Source organism: Pipra filicauda, unplaced genomic scaffold (genome assembly GCF_003945595.2).
Source record: "Pipra filicauda isolate LSUMZ 115617 unplaced genomic scaffold, ASM394559v2 scaffold71_size5581439_pilon, whole genome shotgun sequence".
Classification (NCBI taxonomy): domain Eukaryota; kingdom Metazoa; phylum Chordata; class Aves; order Passeriformes; family Pipridae; genus Pipra; species Pipra filicauda.
Window position 1 is genome coordinate 3,722,458 of NW_024104887.1, and position 19,007 is coordinate 3,741,464.

Genomic DNA, 19,007 nt, shown 5'->3' on the forward strand with positions numbered 1-19,007 from the left:
TGAGACAGTCAATGACATTTGAAGTGATACCAGTAGCTGAGAAGTCTCTCCAGGTTTGGCACGCTCGAAAGAAACCTCTACTTACATTCCATAAATCCTCCAGTCCACACTAAATTTCCTCATGGCTCTGCAGCTTTAACCTGCCGACCTGGACATGAACTATTAAATCTCTAGCTAGACCTTCAGCCTCAGACATTTCAGAGTTGAAACAGAAGCATTTTTAATAAAAATGGCTTTCTATCAGCAACCTTTTCAAGAGGAAAAAAAATATTAGTACCTTGTGAATTTAGTCAAGCAGCCTACAAAGCTCTGAGGGATAGAAGTCAAAAGGTGACAGATTTTTGTGTGATGCTTCACTGATGAAAAGGTGTGAGCCCACTAAAAACTGGCATAGGGTTTCAAATCACTTATGTCTAGTTCGTGATCTGACTAGAGGAATCAGCACCTCTAGAAATAACCCCTGGAACATATTTGCTCACCTCGTAGCACGAGCACCCTTCTGGTGACCTTCCTTGAAGTGCAACTCTCTGAGAGCCAACATATGGTATTTTGGGGAAGAGGTACCTCACAAGAACAAAGTTAAGCTATTTTCCTCAATAGTGTAGGTTTCTGATGCTTTAAATCCCAGACTTGAGCATAAGAACTGACTTTCAAAGTCAAGTCTGAAAGCAACACAGATGCTTTCCATCAGCAGCAAGTACACAACATACCCACTTGGAATCCCATTAGCACCTACACTAAATTAAGGATTTACTTAAGTTGGGTTTTGCTTTAGAGTCTGGTAACAGCCAAACTGTCAAGGCGAGAACAACTCTCCACTGCAGAGCCTTTTTTACCTCTGCCAGCACAAGGTCACGGTTTGTTCTGTGACAGTCTGCTGCTCTGCCTGTCACATGCCCCCAGGGAATGCTGCTCCTTCACTTCATTTGGTGTGACAGGGAGGGTTCTTGGGATCCTAGGGGTGTTTGCAGCCGCTGCCAGGCCGATGCTCTGCCTCCAGGCAGGAGCCTGGAGCGGGGCACAGGCAGCAAGGCTGGGTTACGTCAATGGTCAGGGAACACACAGTTACTGGGAGGGTTACACTGTCGTGTGCCTTGCTGTACTTGGAGTTCAAAATGCACATTTTATCAAATATGCTGTACCATGTGGCAGACGGGCCCTTAACCAGCAAACCAGCAGCTTTCCCAGCCGAGTTAGGAACTGGCCGCAGACGCCAAGCTGTGATCCTAGTCCCTAATTCAGGGAGTTCCCAGGAGGATTCTTTGCTGAAGTAAGACTCTCACGAGTACAGACTGTTAAAAAATAACCTAGGCAACAAACCCAGCGAAGCACCTTCCCCCTCTAGCCACCCCAGGCTGATGTGTGGTGGTTGGTCAGTGATTTCGACACAGCTCACACCCGGGCAGATACGGTGGCGTTTATCAAGCAGGCTCTGGAGGGTGAACATCTGCTGGCTGGACTTGCTGCTCACACCGATTCTCAGCCTTGTTTTCATGGAGAGCTGAATGTGTGAAATCTGTTTCCAAGTACTGAGTGCTCTGTTTGTGCCCTGAGATACATTAACAGCTCTGATGAATGAGAGCTCCAGTGGTTCTGCACTGCGAGGAGGAGCACAGGCGATGAGTTACCGTAGAGCTGGGTGTGGAAGGATAAGCACGATCTAGTGCATGAGCAAGGTCGGTATTTTCCTCAATGAAGAAGCTGCACCTTCCTCTGTCTTTAGAAAAACCCTTTGCCAAACTCACTGCAAGAAATCGAAGCGTTCTGCACCTCACACTGCTCAGCAGCAAGGGAGAGGTTTGTGTTTCAAAGTGCCACTTTCCAGAGGGAAATGCAGCTGGTGGATTCTTCCCTCTCCATACTCATCAGATCATCTCACAGGCATTTTGGAAAACTGAAGCTATGCTGCTTTCAGTTGCATGGCTCAGTAGGTGCAACAAACAGCAGGTAATGCTGGGGAATGGGACACACTGATGGGGAATTCTGAATGTGGGTCCCAAGGGGTGGCTCCAGCCTCAGGCAGCCCTGCTACTGCTCCAGGAGCCCCTGCAGCTTGTTTTCAATTGTATTGTCTCCTGCAAGGGATTGTCATCTCACAGAAGGGATTACCATACCTGTGCTATGACAGGCCAGGCCTGAGCTCTTGCAGCAGGTTGGCTCCACTTCACCCATTTCCAGGGTTAGGGGAGCAACTCTTGTGCCCCTGGATGGGTATTCCAATTTCACAGCATTTCATAGCCCTTAAAAGGCTGTTTGTTAGGGACAGTGGTTTACTTTAGCACAGAAAGGCTCTCAACCCAGTCATTTTCTAATTCCAAATTTGACTCAAAACATCTGAAAAGAGTTAATATTCCTCACCGGTGCAAATCCCTATTTCAAAAAACACAATTTCCTCTTTGAGAGCTGGGAGTCTCAAACACGTGGTGGCAAACATACCTCACTCAGCCCAACTCTTCCATCAGGTGTGACCCCAACAGCCCACATGTCACCAGAGGGGTATCACTGCTTTGATTGTGAAAAGGCAGTTACAGGACCCAGGCAAGCCTGTACAACTACCAGAGTCATCTCCATGGCTGGCAAACACTCATGAAGGTCAATGTAGCCTCTCAAGAATCTCTGGGCAAGAGCTTTGTTAGCATTTACAAATGCCATGTTCTGCAGAGGCAGCTCTGGGCAGGGGAACACAGCACCCACAAGTGCCAGGTTGCCTCCAAAATGCTGACAAGGCACTGCAAGAGTGTCCCCCAGCAGAAGTTAGCAGCACACAAACAACTAAATCAGATTTTCTTCGGCAACAAGCACACTCCAAAGGCACCTGACAGCAGATTTTTAATCTCTGAGAAGTGAAAGAGATGAACCAGTGAGCAGGGATTGGAGTTTGTTCAGCCCTACAGTGCTGGGTCCAGTCTAACTCTGTCTTTACCCTTTGAATAAATCTCTGTTTGACTGGGGGTTAAATCTGAGTCAACGGGTCAAGAAAATTATCATCTCTAATTTAGGATGTGAGGGAGAAACTTGGCATTGAGCTTCACAAGATGCAAGGTCACTGGCAAACAGAAGACTCAGTTACATTTTACCTAAGTGAGCCTCTGAAAATATTTCAGTCTTCCTCATCTTCTTGCAAAAGTGGCTTTTTTGTTACCTTGTCAAATATTTTAGTTTCTTTCCATGATTACAAATGTTAAGATTAAATGAGCTGTATCAGGTGAAAGATTAGAAATGGTAATAAAAATAACCTGAACAAGACCTGAATTCATTACTTCTGAAACAGTTGCCTAAAGAACGTAGAACTAGTCTTTGAAGTTTCTAATTAACATGACAAAAACTTGAAAGCTATCAGTTTGGTTACCTCAGGACTTATTTTTCTTGTTACTAAAACAAAAAAACCCCCACCAGAATAGGAGATGAACATAAGGTCCTCAGGTTCAAATCAGCCCTGCATCTGCTCCAATGTTCCCCAGCTCAGAAAAAACGCATTAAGCAAATTCAACTTGATGAGTGTTTTGGTTCTTCAATGAATACAGGAACATTTGTATTCTCTACTCCTATATTATGCTATAAATTGTTCCCTAAGTAGGTCACCAAAACGATTTCTGAATGTTTCAACCCTTTCTACATGAACTCACAAAACAAAACCAGAGCCTTGGCTGTCAGGGCAGTGACAGATCTCCATCAAACCCACTGCTGTCAAAAAAGTAAGGGGAGTGCTCTTTTTAACTTGGCATCTGCTATTGTGATTCAACTCTTTGCAGAGAAATATACTATTACTCCATATGGCAGCTTCCCCAATTGTAAAAGGGCAGCCAAATTCTGTGGCAATGAGAGCTTTAGCAAATTAGCAACTGAGTCTGGCACTAATGAATGCTCCACTGTCTCAATAGAAGGTGGCTGGAGGTTTCCTCCCATGTTTTCTCTTTGCTTTGTTCTAGCAGAAGATGCTACAAGAAACAAACTGCATTCCCATTTCTTCAGAGATTTAATAACCCAAATACTTCACTTCCTTGCTGATCAAAGGAAGCAGCAACTTGAGGCTGCCTTGTTGAGATAGTCCCTGGTGTTATGGAGGCTGATCGGGACTGTCACCTCCTAGAGACTTCCAAATTTCCTTCGGAGCAGGAGGCAGATTTTACCACAGCCGACCCAAATGCAGCAATGGAACCTCATCCTCATGACCTGGACACAGAGGGAGCCCAGTTTTTCCCGAGGCTGGAAGGGCCCTCTGTGGAAGACACACCATGTAATTCATTCACTGTCTGTGTGCTCCCCCATCGCATGACTGCGCTCGGTGTAGGACTGCTCGTTTGAGTGCCAGAGGAGCTATTTCAAGCTGTTTGCCCAAAGACTCATCAATAAGTCATAAGCCCCAGAATGGAAGTCAAAAGAAGGGAAAAAACAGTTGCTCAGGCAGAATAAATAGTAACTTCCATTGCATTCTCTTAATCTAAAAAGAGAATGAGCTGCTTCAAAATATTCCCCTTTATGGGCTGCTACGCTACAGGAACCCAACCCAGTTCCATCTCCTGGAGACTTGAGGTGAGTGAGAGGTGCTACAGTGCCAAGTTAACTGCATCTTTGGGGATACTGGGAATATCATCCTGGAGGACCCAGCTTGCCCAGAGCAGAGGCAGGAGTTGCTGAACTCTGCTCCACAGAGTGGCTGCACATGGCAGCAGAGGGGAAGAGCCTCCTTCCAGGGAGAGCTGTCTGCCTGATGACTTCCAGCCCACTGCCCCTGAGGCACGCCAGGACTGATGGAGACAGTCTGGTCCAAAGCAGAGGGGAACATCTCCCTGGATCTGTCCTGTCTTTATCAGATTGACAGCCCAATCTGATAAAGAGCCTCCTCTGGGGAATGCTGTCCCCGCCGTGCACCAACACCCTCATTAATGAAACATCAGCTGCTTACGTCATTTCTCCTCTGCCTTTCCTGGAACACATCATTTGCCTTGGATTAAGCTATCTGGGGCAGAGATGTGCCAATGCCTTTATAAAGCACCCTGGTACTTAAGAGCACTAGAGAAATATTAATCACTCAGCAGTTGCCATCTTTCCTGCAATTCCTTTAATTGCCTCAATTCTCATTGACAGCTCTCGCTGCCTGCTCCACCACAGGCACTTTCTCTGCTCAGACCAGTTCCAGTTCATAAGTCCAACCAAACCTCGTGCCCAGTTTGGGGAACAGTGTTACTGGTACAAAGATTTTAATCTACACAGGTGCAAGTTTTTCAAGCTTGAGGTGCTTGAAAATTCACAAAATTCACTAAGTCTCTGTTTCAGTCCTTCTGAGAGAGACTAGAGAAAGGACCTGGACTAAGTTTTGGGCAGACTCATGGACCAAATCCACGTGGTATTTTGTGACTAGAGTCTTACCACGCTATGTTGGGCCAAACAAACTGGGCTGAGCACCAGCTCATCTCCACCCTGCCCAGAAAGAGACAATCCTTACCTGGAGGTTGTTCAGAGGCTCCATTTTCATGACTGGTCCCAGAGTGTTGAGGGGCAGGGAGACATCAATACTTTGGTTTGGCATCAGAGGTGTGTGAATGGCCAGTGGGGTGCTTGGGATGACACCGAAGCTGGGCAAGAGAAAAACAGAGGTGATGAGAGCAGCACTGCATTGCCCAACACTATTCCCCTTCTGCCAAGCACAACCTGGCTCCCCTTTCCATTACTCCTGCTGTTACTCCAGGGAAGGAACAGAGTTCAAACAAGCAGACACTTGAAGTAGGACAAGGTATGGGAAACTCATTAGGCTGGTCTTGCTGACAACACACACCATCCTGCCCAGGGACCAGCACCTGGGAACTCTCCCATTACCTGCAGGTCTGTGTGCTGAGCACCAGCCTGCCCAGCAAGGATCAGCACCTGGACTCAGTCAGGCCTCCTGGCTCTCTCTTACAGAGCTGCAGAGCACTGCAGGTAGAGTATATCACACACTTAATGGCTGTTGTTTCACTGGGAGCTATGGAAGAAGGAACTGAAGCCTACACAGATTAAATAAATAGCCAGGGAGGAACATGTGGGTTGGTAACAGCACTGTAGAACAAATGAACCAGAGCAGCCAGTCACAACTGACAGCACCTGGCTCAGCCACGTGGCTGGAGGCTCCTTCACTGGGATGTACCCCACCAAAGCAATGCTCACTTGACCATTCAGTCCAGAAGACACTTAATTCCACAGGCACCTCTGCTTAGTGTGACCAAGAGGGAAATCAGCACTCCTGTACTATGTACCCACTGCTCTCCAAAAGCACATGGCTTGGTGTCCACACATAAATGCCTTTCTCTTTAGCAGAATCCACATGAGCTCAGAGGTCACAGAGCATTTATAGGATGTACAGGTGTGTATTTTTACTTTATTCACTAAAAACCTGATACTGCCTCCGCACAGAGTCAGCCACATTTATTGGATTTTTCACTTCTTCAGAAAGCAGTAAATGCCCCATTCTTGGTTCTCCTTAGTTTTTTCAGCTCTAGGGAGCTGAAATAAGAATATTCTCAGCAAGGGCTTCGCCACATGATTTGCCTTCTGCAGCCATTTCACCCTGGAGGACACAAACCCTCGTATTTTCTCTAAGACTCAGAGGGAAACCAAAGTTGCAGTTTGTTACTAAGGGGTTGTGATGTTACAGAACTCTAGAGCTTTAGCTTTCTTTTATTTTTTTTTAAATGCTTTGTCCCAAGACTGCAGTGAATGCAATTAGTAGCAGCAGGAGAGGGGGGGAAAAAGCAATAAAAACTTCCCAATCACAAACCTTAATATTTAAAATGAAAGAACCAGCCCTCAGCAGCTCTTTCCAATGCACCAGCCACAGTGGAAAGCAGTGACAGGAGAACAGCATTTGTAAAAGAGTAAATAGTAGTAGATTGTATATGGAGCTTGTGCTGAAAGAGGAAAAACTGTTGATTTACTGTACAGTATTTAAACTTCTTACATCCTTGAAGCCATGTAGGTGTGGCTACAACATAGCTTGATGTATGGGGGGAAATCACAAACAAAATGCCTTTTTTTCTAGGCTAATTTGCAAGAAACATTTGCATATAGCAGCTTAGCAAAACTCTCCAGAAAATATCACAGTCCAGGGAGAACATTTACTAAGACTTACTTAGCATAATGTCTTTTCTAAGTAAATCTTATTCGTCCCAAGAAATGCTAAATTTGCAAGGCTAACAGTGATTAAAGAGATGGTTTCAGTGGATTTTTAGTAGAGAACCCTTTTGCAGTGAAGCGATATTAAAAAATAGGGAGGACATTTCAGTCCCAAGATACCCTTTACAGTCTTGATAAGAACTAGCCTGGCCCTTGCTCAAGATAACATAAAACCACAGGATAAGCTCTTACTGGAAAGGGTATTTGTGGGAAGACTTTGTGACTGTGTTGCCATGTCATGTCCTTTGGCCGAGATGGGTTTCTGACAACAATCTGTATGCTCTAAACGTTCAAGTGGCTGCTCCTTCTGACAAAACTGTTCTGCTGCCAATTACAGGGAAAACATGTGCCACAGGCTCTTAACTTGCAACTTCTTCACTGACAAACAGCTTTATTAATGAGCCCTGTACTTCCAGACAGGCTGAGGGGCAGCACAGCAATTAGGTCAGGAGGCAGAGGCATTACGGGTTGATACTTGTGCAGCTCAGATCTTGCCTGCTTATGCTCTTGGTTTTCCTCAGGGCACTCACTGGCTATAAAACCACTAACCTGCCTAACAACTCAGGAGGCTGCTTTAAAACCACAGAGATTAAATGGGGCAGATGCTGTTTCAGAGCCGGGAGAGCGATGGGACCGTCTGCTGCCTGTTTCCCCTCAGATTTATCAGTCTGTATTTTCAGCCCTTTCAACACAACTGTGGTGTGATGGAGAGTTCAGGCTGTATCATCCAAGCTACTTCCACGACTGCATTACACACCTGTGTAAAAGCCCTGCCTAGATCTAGCAGTGTAGACACAACCTCCTCTCACAGGAGCATGCAGTCTTTTGAACACACTGTATTGATTTTGGTTTCTTACCTGTTCTTATTGAACTGAATGGCAAAGTCAGTCATGTGCTGCAAAGCCTTATTGGTGAAGTTCATCTCCATGTAGATGTGTCCCTGCCTGTGGCTGAATGTGCCTGAGATCTCCAGTCCTTTAGCCTTCACTGCAGGCAACCAAACCTTGAACACAAGAGATGTCACTCAGCATGAGCAGCCTGGCCTGAAGATAAATTAGTAGTTTTCAAAAAAAAACCCCAAAAACACCAGAAGCCCTGAGTTCAGAAATTCAGCTACATCGGCACATTAAGCCCACAAAGGCTAAAGAAACACTACAGGGAAGATGGGACATGGGATGTTGAAAGGATTGAGCTCACCACTGAGGACTAAGCTTGCTGCTCCTAATCCATATTTGTTCACAGCACTCACATAAGAAATCAATTATACTATAGCATTAGTGTGCACAAGAACTTGTGTCCATCACACTAATGTGAGACTTACCCAGTCTGCTGATGGACAGGCTTCTCCAAGGGTTTGTTGGGCTATTAGAGGCAGGACAATACTAAAGTTTGAACCAAATAAAATCTATTAGCTGTTCGGGTTCTGGATTCCCAAAACACCTTTGTGGGAAAAACCCAGACCCAAATTTGAGTGGTGCAAGATGAGGTAGTGCTTAGCTCAAAGTGACTCTGTTCTTTTGTAGCTGGTCTTACATATGGTGTAATAATTGCAAGGGCCAAGAGCTTTGAGTGTGCTCTGCACACTCCATTTCACATTCCTCGATTTCACAGGATGACTTAAGTTTATCCATCCATGGACTATTTAATAAGAGTGCTAATTCTTGTTTATTCCCTTTCAGGCAGGAAAGGCTAACCCAGAGCTCCCTGTGGCTGCTCCACAGCCTGTTTCCAGAACCATGTTCTGTATCTCCCGACCCCTCCTGACTAAGCCAATGCATCTGCGGTCTCTGCCACTCACAGAGCGTTTATCTGCATTACACTGCAGCATGTTCATCCCAATCACATGGGTTTATCTTCACTGTCACGTTGGATTCCTCCAAATAAACAAATCTGCTACGAAAGTAAGTTGTTGCACATTGTATCCTGCCCTCAGTTTCCTGAGGAAACTCGCTAAGAAGCAGGTCTGCAGGAAAGCTGTTCCGGCAAAAAGTCTCGGATCTTATATAAGCCAGTCTTGAGAGTAATCTTGTTACAGGCAAAATGAGGGAACTGCTAAAACACCAGGAGTCTGTAACTACTAACTAACATGGTCTCCAATATATTGTTATTCCACCTGGGATAAACCCAGGGCAGCCCTAATGGGATGGAGCTGAACTAAGGTGCCAAAAGCACCAGAGACTCACAAATAAAGGGGGCAGGTGGGCAATCTCAGACTCCTTGTAGCCCAGGGTAAGGCAATATACTGAGGAGGATTGTTTTTCCTTACGTACAGACTTTGGAGCCACGTATCCTCCGGGAGCCATGCCTATGCCAGAGGAGAGCTCGAAGAGGTCGTTGAGTCCACTGCTGACCACTGCAGGGGTGGGCGAAGGGGCAAAGGTGGCTGGCACGGAGGAGGGAATGTAGGTCTGTCCCACCTGGAGGAGTCAGAAAGAACAGGCGCTGATTAACATCACCCTTGAACGCTACTTATTAAATAAAGCATGAACTCGGGCAATATCCTAAATATTTTAAAGCCATTTGCAGCTTCCCCGCTGATTTATCAATAGTGCTAAATTATGCATTTGAATTCCAAAGCTCTTGGCAACTAATCCCTACACTCGGCTGTCACCTCAACCAAGCTTTCACATCATTTTTTATAGCTCCAGTTATCTATTCCCACTCTAGAGGAATCTTTCTTCTCCATCTCTCCTTCTCATAAGACAATATGCTTTGTGGATCTACCCTACGTAAACCCAGGGAAAAGGAAAAAATGCTTCAAATCTTCCCCCAACTACGTCAGTCTTCAGGAATCTGCAAGATTTTGCATATCCAGAGATAGCAAGGGAGTCATGACCGTATTGTGTACTCCCACCCAAAGCCAGAGCTCTGCATTCTCAGCACTGTGGTCCAAAAGGTTCATCACATGAAGCAGAACTAGTTGTCTCTGTCTGCCAGAGGACAACCTTCCTGCAAGAAGGGCAATCCTTCCCTCTCAGGACTTAAATGAGGGCACCAAACCAGGAATATTAACCTTCAGGTGCCCAGCTCTAGATGGGACAGTCACACTCAAGTTTGACTTCCAAGTTCTTTACTGTGAGCAGGAAGAATTATGTGCTTGAGAACAGGATTCTCCAGTCAGCAGCCCAGAAACAGGCAGAATTGCTAAGACAGAACTGCTTGGTGGGTTTTTGTTGGCCCAGGAAGGCAAAGACCTGGCTTTGTAGGTACGATCACCACAGGGAAGTATCTCCCATGCCCTGGTGTGGATGGACTGCCTGGGGGCTACAGGTGTACTGCACCACCAGCTCTCCTCTGCCCTCGTGCTGAAGCCAGAAAGGAGTGTCAGATTCACAGGGAAGGAAGGAGAGAATGACTGCAGCCATAACAAGGGTCTCTGAAAAGCCCTCCCTCCAGAACCGAGTGTGCTTTCCTCACTGAATTACTGGGTACACGGTCCTGGGCAGAGGGACTGGAGCTTTCTAGTAGAGGACACTACTTTGGCTACTCCTGCCCACTGCATCTCCAAGTCATCTTGCACTCATTTCCCATGCTTTCTTGGAAAAAGCTGGTATGTGTTTGAAGCCAAGGGTGCTTTGGAAGCAGGTTGAAACTCTCCCATGTCCTGGCAAGCGCTGTAGGCACCAGGACACTCACAAAGTACAGGCACAGTGGAGGTGGCAGCACTGACCACACGTAGTAGGAGAGCTCAGAGCACCTGATCCCTGATGTCCAGGCAAAAAAACTTCTGTGGGTTTTGGGAGGAGAAAAGTACTGAGTTCAGGCAAGCCTGTGGTGACAGTGGGTTAGGGTTACAACAGACCAGGCTTTGTGAGTAGAGATAAGCATCCTTGGCCTTCCAGCTGCCAAAGCAGTTGCACAAGGATGAGGTACCGCCAGTGTTAACACTGCTGCTCCAACTAAAAGCTCTGAGAAAGAAGAGCTAAGCAGATAGAGTGAACAGCTCTGGCCCTGGCTGCTCTTTGGAAAGCCCAGGTGACAGCTGGACTCAAAGCATCATAGGTGGGGACCTGTGTGTTTCAGATTTCAGTTGCATTTGCCCATTTTCCAACATCTTCAGGCATTTAAAAGCATCTTCCAGCACGTAACGGGCGAGGTTACATTTAAAAAAAAACCCTGAGCTTTGAGCAGCTCTTTTAAACTGGGGAAAAAAATGGAATGGCACTTACTGCCGGGCTTCCTCCAATGCCCCCGCCAAGGTCACTGCCAAGCTGAAAGAGAGAAGGAGAGAGAGGAGAGAAAGACCGAGATCATTTAAGCCAAGTGTCAGATGGCCGGAGCGGAGTCGCCCGCGCTGCTCCGAGCACGGCTCGCTCGCCACACAGGACAGACGGAAATGCAGTGCTGGGAAAGCACAGGGAACAGAGGGGCTTTTTGCTGTTGTGTGAGCAGAGCTACTTGGAGAGGCACCCCACGCTGCGGACAGGAGTGTTCTGCAGGTTAATAAGAGCAAAAATCCAGCCCTCCTCGCGCCCGTCGTCTGCGCCAGGAGCTCGGCGCTATTTCTTCACGTTTCATGCATCAGTGCTTTCCCTCCAGCCCACCTCGCTGCCTGCCAGCAGGCCCCAGCAGCTCCACAAAACCCAGTGGGGTAACTGTGAAACGGCATAAAAATAAAACTGACAGGAAGCTGACTTCCTGAAAGCTTTAGTTTTCTAGGGAACAGCTAGGAACTACGGGCAAACACAAAGCATCTTGGCTGTGTTCCTCTGACATGCAGCTCTTTTCAGTAACAGGGAAGAAAGAGAACGGGGTATGTGCTGGCTATTGCAACAGCTCAGATAGCTGGGCTTTGTCTTCCCTTTGAAAGTGCAACCCTCCCACAGACAGAAAAAAAACAGTTTCATGATCTAATGGGCACTCCAACAGTAAAGAGACCTCTCGGTGCAGCAGGTTATTTCAATAACAGTCTCTGCCAAGCTACACAGCTACAGTCTGAAGTGATGAAACAGCGACTGTGTACACCCGTGCAACCCTCCATAAACACTAAATCCTCTCTGGGACCCTTCTGCCAAACCCTCCTGCAGCCCACCTAGAAGCTCTTCTATCATGAACTCCCTTCACAAAAGCATCCCATACCACCTTCTCAGTGGCAAAGCTCATTTTTCAAACATCATTCTACACGCTCGAGAGATTTCAGTGATCAGGACAGGCTCCAAAGCTGGCTACAAGCGCTGTTTGTGAGTACAACATCACTCCTGTGAATATTTAAAAAGCACTCAACAGATGACTGATAGCCAGGAGGGAACAACCACACATCTGCAGTGGTTATTCACTGCAGAGACATCTCCGGGCTTATCTGTGTCCCAGGCTTTTCTTCTGAAGACCATGATAATTTTTTGCCTAGTACAGGGGTTTTTTTGGGACACATTCAGACAAGGAACATGACCTAACAATAAGCACAGAGGATGATGCAAGTGCAAGGGTGAGGTAGGAGCCAGTCCCATTAGGAAAACTGGACTGTCAGACCAGATCATCACAGCTCACCTTGAGATGGTTTTCCTCTTCCATTTGATTAGGGTTGGGGAGGTAGTTTGCTTTTATAAAAAGCATGTGACAAACTGGGTCAACAAAGGCTCTTAGATATGTTGTTCAAATAAACGCTGATGTCTCAGAATACTGAATAAATGCACCATATAGCTAAAGCAGAAGCTGCCAGGAGTGTCTATGCTTACAGTCAAAAAGGCTCCAACCTTTTCCCTCTGCACAAAAAACTTGGAAATTAACTTTGCTCTGCCACCAGCCTGTTCCCTGGGAGATCTCACAGCAAAGGTATTTTATGCTGGTCAAGAGATACCATAAAGCTTCACACCTCTCTCCATCAGAGCACAGATAAAAAGGATAAAATTGCCCTGAGAACAGCAGCAAAGCCGTAAGACAGTGACTTACCAGATGATAACCAGCCTCCATAAAACATGTAAAATTTGACAAATCCCTGTGCTACCCTGGATCCCTCTTCAATCCCCTGGCACCTCTCCTTCCCCAGTCCCCACAGGAGCCAGCTGATGCAACATCAGCCACCATAAGTAGGTGTTAGAGAAGCACAAATGACACAGAATTTGCTTTTTGTTAAGAAGCCTTAAGAGCTTTTTTTTTTCCTGTGTGGGACTCAGTTTATCCCTACTTGAGGTCATGGCATAAGTTAACAGCAGGTTCCTCATCTTTTGCGACAGCCACCTCTTCATACAGCAACCCAGGTTCTTGCTGTCCAGTTTTCCTTAGCTTACTTAAGAGATAATAGATAAAAGTGAGTGATTCTGAAGTCAAAAGAAGGATCAGTCAGAGAGCAAAGGAAGCCAGCCAGAGGATGCAAATCCAATTAATATTGAGCTTATAAAACAAGGCTTATTACACTGTCAAGTCTCCCCCACTGAAACAGTCTGGCAGAGCCGAGTTTTGTTCTATTGACTGCTAAGCCAAGCCATGATTTAGATTAATATATCAGATCATTTACATCTTGTTACTGGCTCACTGAGGAGTAATAAATGCAACTATTACACCTCATCCCTATTCATAGTCTTGCATGCAGATGAACTTCATGCTTTACACTGACAGGCAGCGAAGTCCGGGGGAAGAGAAAGAATCCAGTTCATTTCCAGATATTATTGTATGCATGGAGGACTTCTGGTACTGTTGTCTGAAGCAGGAGAAAGACTGGTTTATCAAGCAGCAAGCATTTTACAAAGGGTATTATGGAAATGACTGAATAATTCTGCATAATCAAGCCAGATGTTAAGCCATTCTACCATTTCCTATTATACTCGTCACAAGAAGCTGCAGGGTGGGAACCCAACCTCGAAGCAGCTCGTACACTGGTATCTGCAGGCACTCACTGTGAGGGAGAGCAGAAATGACATATTAGGGTTCCTCAAGCTATCTACAAGTCTTCCATTTTCCCTAAATGTCAGGCCTTGGGGAAAAAGTAGAATTGCTTGAGTGGAGACTCCAGCTCTCACTCCCTACAAGGAGTAGAAAAAAACCTCCTCACTGGCTCAGAGGATTTACCACGAGCCCCTTTACGTTTCCAGATTGCACCCGACATCTCTGCTTTGTGGGAGAAAAGGTCTCTTTCCAATGGCAGGAAGCTCTGACCTCCTGAAGCCCCTCTTTGCTGGTCAGAGGGCTCTGCACAGCACAGCCTGTGTCTCTCCTGGCTCCCGTCCTCGGGCCCAGCACTGCAGATGTGCTACGGAGCCGCAGAGCGAGCGCCGAGGAGCTGCCAGCTCCTCCAGGTCCCTGCAGGCAGAGCTGGCTCTACCTAACAGTGAAAAGAGAAGTGACAGCACATCTACTGCAACACAAGTTAATAAAGAACTAATCAGTTCCCCATCAGATCTGGGGTGCACTGCCCGTTGCAGCAGCACACAAGTACCTCTCTCCATTTTTCTTGCCTGTCACCCTCCCATGGCACCAGTTCTTTCCCCACTGAGGACTGGTTTACTCCATCCTCCTGTGAGATGCCCAAGACCTAACTTTATTCCAAACTCAGAATGATGGAAGAGACAGTGAGAGCGAAGTGTGTGAGTAAGAGGGAAGGAGGAAGACAGAGGGAACAGGAACCAATTACCCACGGAGTGTCCTCTCCCATCTGGAGTGACAGGCAGAGTGCAGAAGGAAAGAAGCAGATATTAGTCAGGCGTGAAGTGCTGCTGAAGCAATTCCCCAGGGCTGGCAGCTCTAGTTAACCATTTCCATTCATCTTATGGGTGGACAGACACTGCCAGAAGGACAACCTGGACTGGCCTTACAGGAGATCAGGCAAGAGCCCCATGGAGGAGAGGACAATGTGAATACAGTTGTTAGCCCCACTCAGGCTGAAATGCTCACTGGTGGACAAGGGCTGGCATTTGACAATCCAGGGGAACTCACAGCACTGCAAAGCCGTGATCCTGAGCCCAAAGTTGGCAGGCTTGCCTCTTGCTAAGAGGGCAAAGCCTCTACCCAGGAGGAAGAGCTGCCACCTCCAGGAGAGGAGCAGGGGATGAACAGAGAGTCTTTGCTCCCAAAAGCACCAAGTTGTTCAAACAAGAATTCTCTTCGCTCTCTCCAAACCCATCCTGCCACAACAGCACAAAAGCAGCCACATGGGTTTAAAGAAGAGGCTGGGCTCAAGCCTGTTTCAATAAAAGCAGTACCAGCACCTCTTCCCAAAGTGCAGCAGCACCTTTACTTGGTGTGAGTTGGCATGGACAGCGCTGCAGCTGCTCTGCAGTGGCAGAGCCTTTGCCCTGTAATTCCAGCTCCGTGGAAGCAGTTATGCTGACTTATGAAGTGCAGCAGTGCTGGAGTTACTGCATTTAGGAGGGTTTATTTGCATCTTAACAGCAGCTTGTAATGAAGTGACTCTGCTGAAAGTGTTCATGTGATCCAGAGGGGTTACAATCACTTCTGCAAAATGACGTGAGGCTTTTGGAGCACCAAAAAATAACAGGGAGGGTGGAGCCAGGGACAGAAGCTGCAACAACCACTGCCCAGCAACTGCTTTGCCTTGTGTCCACAGCATAGCCAGGGCTTTCAGGGCAGCTGTGCATTTCATGAACCATAGTTCATGGGTTAACATGGGACAATTGCTGCCTCCTCCCTCCCTCATACCCCAAACCAAGAGTCAAGCACCACAGCTCAAGGAGCTGGATAAGAGCCAGCACTCAGTAACACAGCAGCAAGGAACACAAGGCATTTACTTAAGAGGAATCAGGAGCTGGGGCTGACTGAGATGCCACTGAGCCGGGCTAATCCTGTTAGAGACACCCGAGCTGCAGGACAGACCAGGCTGCATCTCCTGGTGGGCTGCAGGGATCTCATTGCAGACACTGCTGTGGCTCACACTGAGGCATTTTCAGTGCCTGTTTGCTGCCTATTTTATGTGTCTGTTTTCACACCACCAAGCCAGGCTTGCAGGGCAGAAGGGTTGCTCTCCAAACCAGGGACAGCTGTGTCAAAGGTGCTGGGGAAAGAGTCCTGCTGCCAATACCAGGGTCACCCCTTTCACTGCACTTACTGCTAATGCTCTACACCGGGCTGAACGACTTCCATCAGCAAACAAAACTGAGTTCTAACCATTTTCAGTTTCCAAAGTGCAAAAAAGCAGCTGACAAAGCTCTAGAAGTCCTATGACTGCTACAACAGCCTTCAATCAGACATGAATGAGTGACCCACCAAAAGAGCTCCTTCTCCATATCAGCCCAGCTCCAGCAATGGACACGTGTCCTTTGTCAGAAATCTTAACAGATGCCCTTTGAAGCTCATCAAACCAGAACAGCCCAGATGAAAGGAGTCACTCAGCTCCTTATCAGAGGCTGGAGCAGCACTCTGGGAGAGCATCACATCCCCTGCATAAATGGATGCTGGGGCTGACCTAGCACTGACACTCTCACACTGTAGTTCCAGGAAAAGGTAAGGGAAGTAACTTCCCTAAGATTATACACAGCAAGTCACTTGCAGAGCCAGGAGAGGAATCTGGCTCCCAGGTTGCTTTTAGGCTTCCACAACTACTCTGACTATATGAAACACCAGCAGAAGGGTTTCTTTATAAAACATTGTTAAGTCCCTAATCAACCTCAACAAATCAGCCTCTGGTCCCCTGAGGCCAGACTTCGAACTTTCCACTTGAAAGCAGCCAGACAGGGAGGGAGTGACACCAGTAGCCCCTTTTGGATGAGGCAGGCACTCAGGGCTGCTGAAGCAGGGGTTTCTTCCCAGGCTGCCAGGTGCCTGGAGCTCAGGACACCCTGGGGGAGAGGGTGAGCTGCTGCACCCTCCATTCCACTGCCGAGCCAAGCACAGGGGTGGGACACAGCCCTGAAGTGTAGGGAAGGGAACCTTGGGGTCAGACCCCCCTATATCTAACCTGATTACACAGAGGGGCACAGCTCCACCTGGAACAGCCCAAACCAGTCCAAGTATTATAGAAAATTGCAGATAACCAGTGTTTATCAAACAGCTTTTCAACCAAGGACATAAATCAATCTGACCAGCTGCCAGTCTTGAATCAATAATATTCTTGTAGATGAGTGGCTCGAGCATTAAATAAAACCCTTACATAACAGGCTATCCAAGCCTGCCTATTCCCACAGATTTACTGCTCTGCCCCTGGGTTTCAAGCCAGCCTCCCTGGCTCCTGGCCATGGTGCCCTGCTCCCATTAAATGCACAGGCTCACAGGGAGCTGCAGGATGTGCTGGGCAGCACAGAGCTCTCCCTCACATGCTCAGTGGATTTTCAGAGCAAATGAACACGCAAAAAAAAGGTTTAAAGGCAAAATGACCCCAGCTCACGTCAGCACAGACAGACATCCTGCAAAGCACCACATCAACAGCAAACAGGAGCTGGGAGGGTGCCTGTAACCTGCATGAAGTTCAGCCACTTCAGAGCTGCCTTTGAGGGGATAAGGCATCAAACTGCACAAAGCTCTGCATCCAGCAATCTGCTGTCCCAGGAAGTTTTGTTTCTCCCACGTGAGTGGCTGGTATGACTGCTTTACACTGCTGAGCTGGAGATCTCAAATAGTTCTGTAAAAGTGGGCTTAGTCACCATTTTATGGAAAAGAAAACTGAGCAGAGAAGAACTAGATCTGCCCACGGTGGCAAACAGGGGCACAACCCAGACTGGCTTTCTTTACTAGAAAACAGCTCTCCATAGGTCCTACAGCAAGTCTGCTCTGGTTATAAGCAAACCATATCTTGTTTTTGTACTAACAGCCCTTTTTCTATCTTTTTTTTTTTTTGTAACTGTTAACACATGCTCAGCATCTGTGCATGCATGTTATATTTAATACCAATTACAGAACTCACTATGGAGATAAAATAAGATTTACTCAATAAATAAATTAACCTCTCAAGCAGCTGGAGTCTCACTAGTCACGGGGATAAATACCTAGCAATGCTGAGGAAAATTCAAATGAACAATATAAATTTGGTGTTTATCCAGTTTTACACCACAGAGTCTCATTTAACTGCCTGGAAGAAAAAATAACCCCCTCCAGTTTAAGAAACTGAAATGCAGAATGACATTTGCCATGGAAGTTAAAGATGCTGTTGGTCTTTCTGGGTTAGTCCTGCTGGGACTTTTACTGCAAGAGCATCCCTCTGAAGTCGGACAGCCCCTCTAAAGAAAAGGGGGTAGAAGAGGGGATGGCACTGCACAAATGTGGTTTAATATTATCCTAAGACTCAAATCCCAACCCTCTTGGTGAGTCATGCAGCCCAGAGACACTGCCCAGCAATTTGGCTAATACCAGGTTAGGGTTAAGCCAGCTTGATGCTTGTTAAACACATGCCCACAACAATGAACAAAGATACAGATCACATTCATTCACTAATTAGGTTTATTATCATAGACACATTTAGGTTGGAGAAGAGTTCTAGACTGTTACCCCATCAATGCCAAGGCCACCACTAAATCAAGTGCCACATCTGTTAAATCCCTCCAGGGGTGGTGACTCCACCACTGCCCTGGGCAGCTGTGCCAGGGCTGGACAGTCCTTTCAGTGAAGACATTCTTCCTAATATGCAATTTAAACCTCCTCTGGCACATCTTGAGGCTGTCTCCTCTTATCCTGTCACCTGCTTTGTGGGAGAAGAGACCAACTCCCACCTACACCCTCCTGTCAGGGAGTTGTAGAGAGTGAGAAGGTTCCCCCTGAGCCTCCTCCAGGCTGAGCACCCCCAGCTCCCTCAGCTGCTCCTCATCAGACCAACCCCTTCCTCCACTCTGTTGCCTTCTCTGGACACGCTCCAGCCCCTCAATGTCTTTCTTGTTGTGAGGGGCCCAAAACTAATCCCATGATTTGAGGTGTGGCCTCATCAGTGCCCAGTGCAGGGGGACAGTCACTGCCCTGACCCTGGCTGGTCACACTATTGC

At 47.1% G+C, this 19,007-nt stretch overlaps 1 protein-coding gene across 3 annotated transcripts in view; it reads right to left on the reverse strand.

The window, feature by feature from the left end:
- The window catches only part of AP2B1 (adaptor related protein complex 2 subunit beta 1), a 79,188-nt gene that overhangs the window by 15,194 nt on the left and 44,987 nt on the right, over nt 1-19,007 (reverse strand). For 2 of the 3 annotated variants that reach the window (XM_027725890.2, XM_027725891.2), the window contains exons 15-18: nt 11,319-11,360; nt 9,420-9,566; nt 8,007-8,152; nt 5,447-5,576 (exon numbers count right to left, since the gene is read on the reverse strand). In XM_027725890.2, the coding sequence (XP_027581691.1) occupies nt 5,447-5,576; nt 8,007-8,152; nt 9,420-9,566; nt 11,319-11,360 (465 nt within the window). The remainder of the gene's footprint in view (nt 1-5,446; nt 5,577-8,006; nt 8,153-9,419; nt 9,567-11,318; nt 11,361-19,007) is intronic. The other variant, XM_027725892.2, reaches the window with a different exon arrangement.